At 64.5% G+C, this 3,110-nt stretch overlaps 1 protein-coding gene across 1 annotated transcript in view; it reads left to right on the top strand.

The window, feature by feature from the left end:
* The window catches only part of PLEKHA6 (pleckstrin homology domain containing A6), a 46,840-nt gene that overhangs the window by 40,486 nt on the left and 3,244 nt on the right, over positions 1 to 3,110 (top strand). The window contains 7 exon segments of the mRNA XM_029962498.1: positions 109 to 124; positions 254 to 403; positions 776 to 871; positions 982 to 1,093; positions 1,271 to 1,410; positions 1,718 to 1,870; positions 2,975 to 3,101. Of these exon segments, the coding sequence (XP_029818358.1) occupies positions 109 to 124; positions 254 to 403; positions 776 to 871; positions 982 to 1,093; positions 1,271 to 1,410; positions 1,718 to 1,870; positions 2,975 to 3,101 (794 nt within the window).

Raw genomic sequence — 3,110 nt, forward strand, 5'->3', positions numbered from 1 at the left:
TGCTCCAAGCCCTGTCCAACCTGGCCTGGGACACTTCCAGGGATGGGGCAGCCACAGCTTCTCTGGGCAAATGTCCTCAAATGTCCTGCTCCCTTGGGGGCAACTCAGTGGGGATGTTTCTGAGGTGAGGGAAGTGCTCTGGCCATGCACACCCCCAGGATTCCCTGGGTGTTTGTGCCCTGTTCAGGAGGGGGATCAGAGCTCCTGCACCAGCCAGGCTCTCACAGCTCTGTCTCCCTCCCATTCCATCCAGGAGAGCCTGGAGAGTGCCCTGATGGGGACGCACCAGGAGCTGGAGATGTTTGGGAGCCAACCTGCCTACCCAGAGAAGCTGCTGCACAAGAAGGAGTCGCTCCAGAACCAGCTCATCAACATCCGTGTGGAGCTGTCTCAGGCCAGCACGGTAACGGGCCCCTCCCTCTTCCTGGGGACCTTCACAGCTCCCACTGTGTCCCTTCTCTCCCTTCCTGGAAAGAAAACAAAAAGGGAATTCCCCTGAACTGGCTGGGGGCCAGAGGAGCCAAAATCCCTCACGGGGCACAAAGCAAATTAGCCCTGGAGGTGCCATCCAGCCACTGGTTCTGTCCCTGTCCCTGCCTGTTGGCACCGGGTGCTCCCACGGGCACCTCAGAGCTTGTCCCCTCTTCTGCCACCCCTCCCCAGCTCGGGGGGCTGTGTTGGGTGCAGCCTCCTCCTGCTTTCCCGGGTGGTCCAGAGCTGCTTCCAACCAGGGGAGGAACCTGCCAAGGACCCCCCTGACCCACCTTCCCCCCAGGCCTTGGCAAACAGCACCGCCGAGTACGAGAGCCTGGAGAGCGAGGTGTCCACCCTGCACGACGACCTGTGGGAGCAGCTGAACCTGGACATCCAGGTGAGTGGGTCCCCCTGACATCCCTGGGGTCCCCCCAGGGGGGTGGACCTCCCCCCAGTTCCCTCAGCCCTCGTGTCCTGCTCTGACCTCTGCCTTTCCTCCCCGTCCAGAACGAAATGCTCAACCGGCAGATCCAGAAGGAGATCTGGCGGATCCAGGACGTGATGGAGGGGCTGAGGAAGAACAACCCGTCCCGTGGCACCGACACTGCCAAGCACAGAGGTGAGTGGGCTCTGTCCCTGCCCAGCCAAGACCCCAGTGTGCCATGTCGTGGAGTGTCCCTGGTGACTCTGGGCAGACAGCAGCTCCTGCTCGGGGACATGGTGGCCCTTATTATTATCATATTATTACCTTATTATAATCATCTCATTATTATCTTATTCCTGCTCCTCTCCACAGTGGCCCTGGGCCCCTCGGGGACGTACAGCTCCAACAGCCCTGCCAGCCCCCTGAGCTCTGCCAGCCTCACCAGCCCCCTCAGCCCCTTCTCCCTCATCTCTGGCTCCCAGGGCTCGCCCACCAAGCCCGGACCTGGCGAGGTGAGTGAGTGGGGGAATTTGGGGTGGGATTGGGGGATGCTGGGCACCAGGCACAGAGCACAGATGCCTCTCCTCGTGGCTCTGCCTGGGGGCACCGTTTGGGCCACACAGATGGTGGGATGCAGTGTCCCCCTCAGCAGTGGGGTGGGATGCCCTGTCCCCCTCTGCCCAGGGACACAAAGACACTCCGGAGCCGCCGCTCTCCCTCCTGCCCTCCTTGGCTCGGCAATTCCACTGTGTGTTGTCTCTTGGCCTCTCTCTAACTCTCTCTTCCTTCTCTGCTCTCCCCCCTCACGCTCCGCCCCAGGAACCAGGCCCGCCTCGACCTCCCCTCCCCAAGTCCTACGTCCCCCTGGAGTCTCCTCCGGCCGTCCCTCCGCTGCCCAGCGAGAGCCGCCTCTGGCCGTACCCCACGTCCCCTTCCTGGCAGCACGGCGGGGCAGAGGCCAAGCGGGGACAGGTACCGAACCCAGGGCAGCTGCCACCCCGTGCTCCTCCTCCCCGAGGCGTGGCAGGGGCTGGCATGAGGCAGGACACGGAGCTGCCCACCCCGAGCCCGCAGGGACGGCATGGAGGTGGCACTTGGCGTGGGGACAGCAGCACGTGGCTCTACCTGCCGTCCCCTCAGCAGCCCCCCCATGGCCCTCGTGTCCCCACCAGGTCCCCAGCGCCCACTGTGCTCGCTCAGGACACGGATTGTCCCCTCCTGGGCAGCCCCCAAGGCTGCCACAGCCCTTGGCATCACCCTCTCTGCTTTCCTCTGCCCTCACCTCTCTCGCTGTCCTTCCGTGGCACCGCTCCCTGTGTGGTGCTGGCGGGCTCTGCCCGTGGGGGTGAACCCCCGGCTCCTGCCCACCAGGGCAAACCTGGATGTGGGAATTGCTGCTGCTGCCTCGGCCGTGCTCGTGCCAGGGGAAGGGGCCAGGTGTGGACACCAGGAGCCGCTGGTGTCCCTGCAGCTGGGGGCTGGGATGTGTGTCCCAGGGGGCTGGCACTGCAAAGCAGAGCTGGGAAGGGTCACACTGCCAACACAGGTGGCACTTCCAGCAGCTGTGGGTGGCACAAGGGCGGTTGCACGTGGATCCATGGGGTGTAAGGGGTGTCTGGGTTCTCTGTGTCCATTGAGGGGGCACCCTGGGCTGCTTGGCCCATTGCCACAGCCCTCCCTCACACCAACAATTCCTGGGCTCCAGGCAGGCTGTTCCCATGGGACACGAGGTGGGAAAGGACCCCAGAAATGGCCCTTGGCTCACTCTCATGCCTGTCCCAACTCCTGCCCCTGTGGGACCACCCCCCTTCCCGCAGGCACAGGGTCTGGCTGGAGCCCAGCACAGAGCCAGGGTGTCCCTGTCCTAGAGCTCCTGGGTGCCGTGGTGGGATCATCAGCCTTTCAGGGAGCTTTTCCTGTGGAGAAGCCTGGCCTGTGGCTGGTGTCTGTGTGTCCATCCACTGCCAGGAGCATGTCCGTGGTCCGTGGCTGTGGAGAGCAGGGGGTGTCCCCAGGCAGAGCGTGGCCCCCAGACAGGACAGGGGGGCTCATCAGGGCCCTGCTTCCCTCCCACAGCCCAAACCAGGCTTCGAGCAGAGCAAGAAGGAGGTGCAGCGACCCAGCCCCCCCGGCCCCCCGGGCGAGGGGCTCCTGCAGGGCCGGCAGGAGCAGGATGCAGAGAAGCAGGCGGCTCTCAACAAGGGTATGGCTC

The sequence above is a fragment of the Manacus vitellinus genome, unplaced genomic scaffold (genome assembly GCF_001715985.3).
Source record: "Manacus vitellinus isolate BGI_N305 unplaced genomic scaffold, ASM171598v3 scaffold_47_pilon, whole genome shotgun sequence".
Taxonomy (NCBI): domain Eukaryota; kingdom Metazoa; phylum Chordata; class Aves; order Passeriformes; family Pipridae; genus Manacus; species Manacus vitellinus.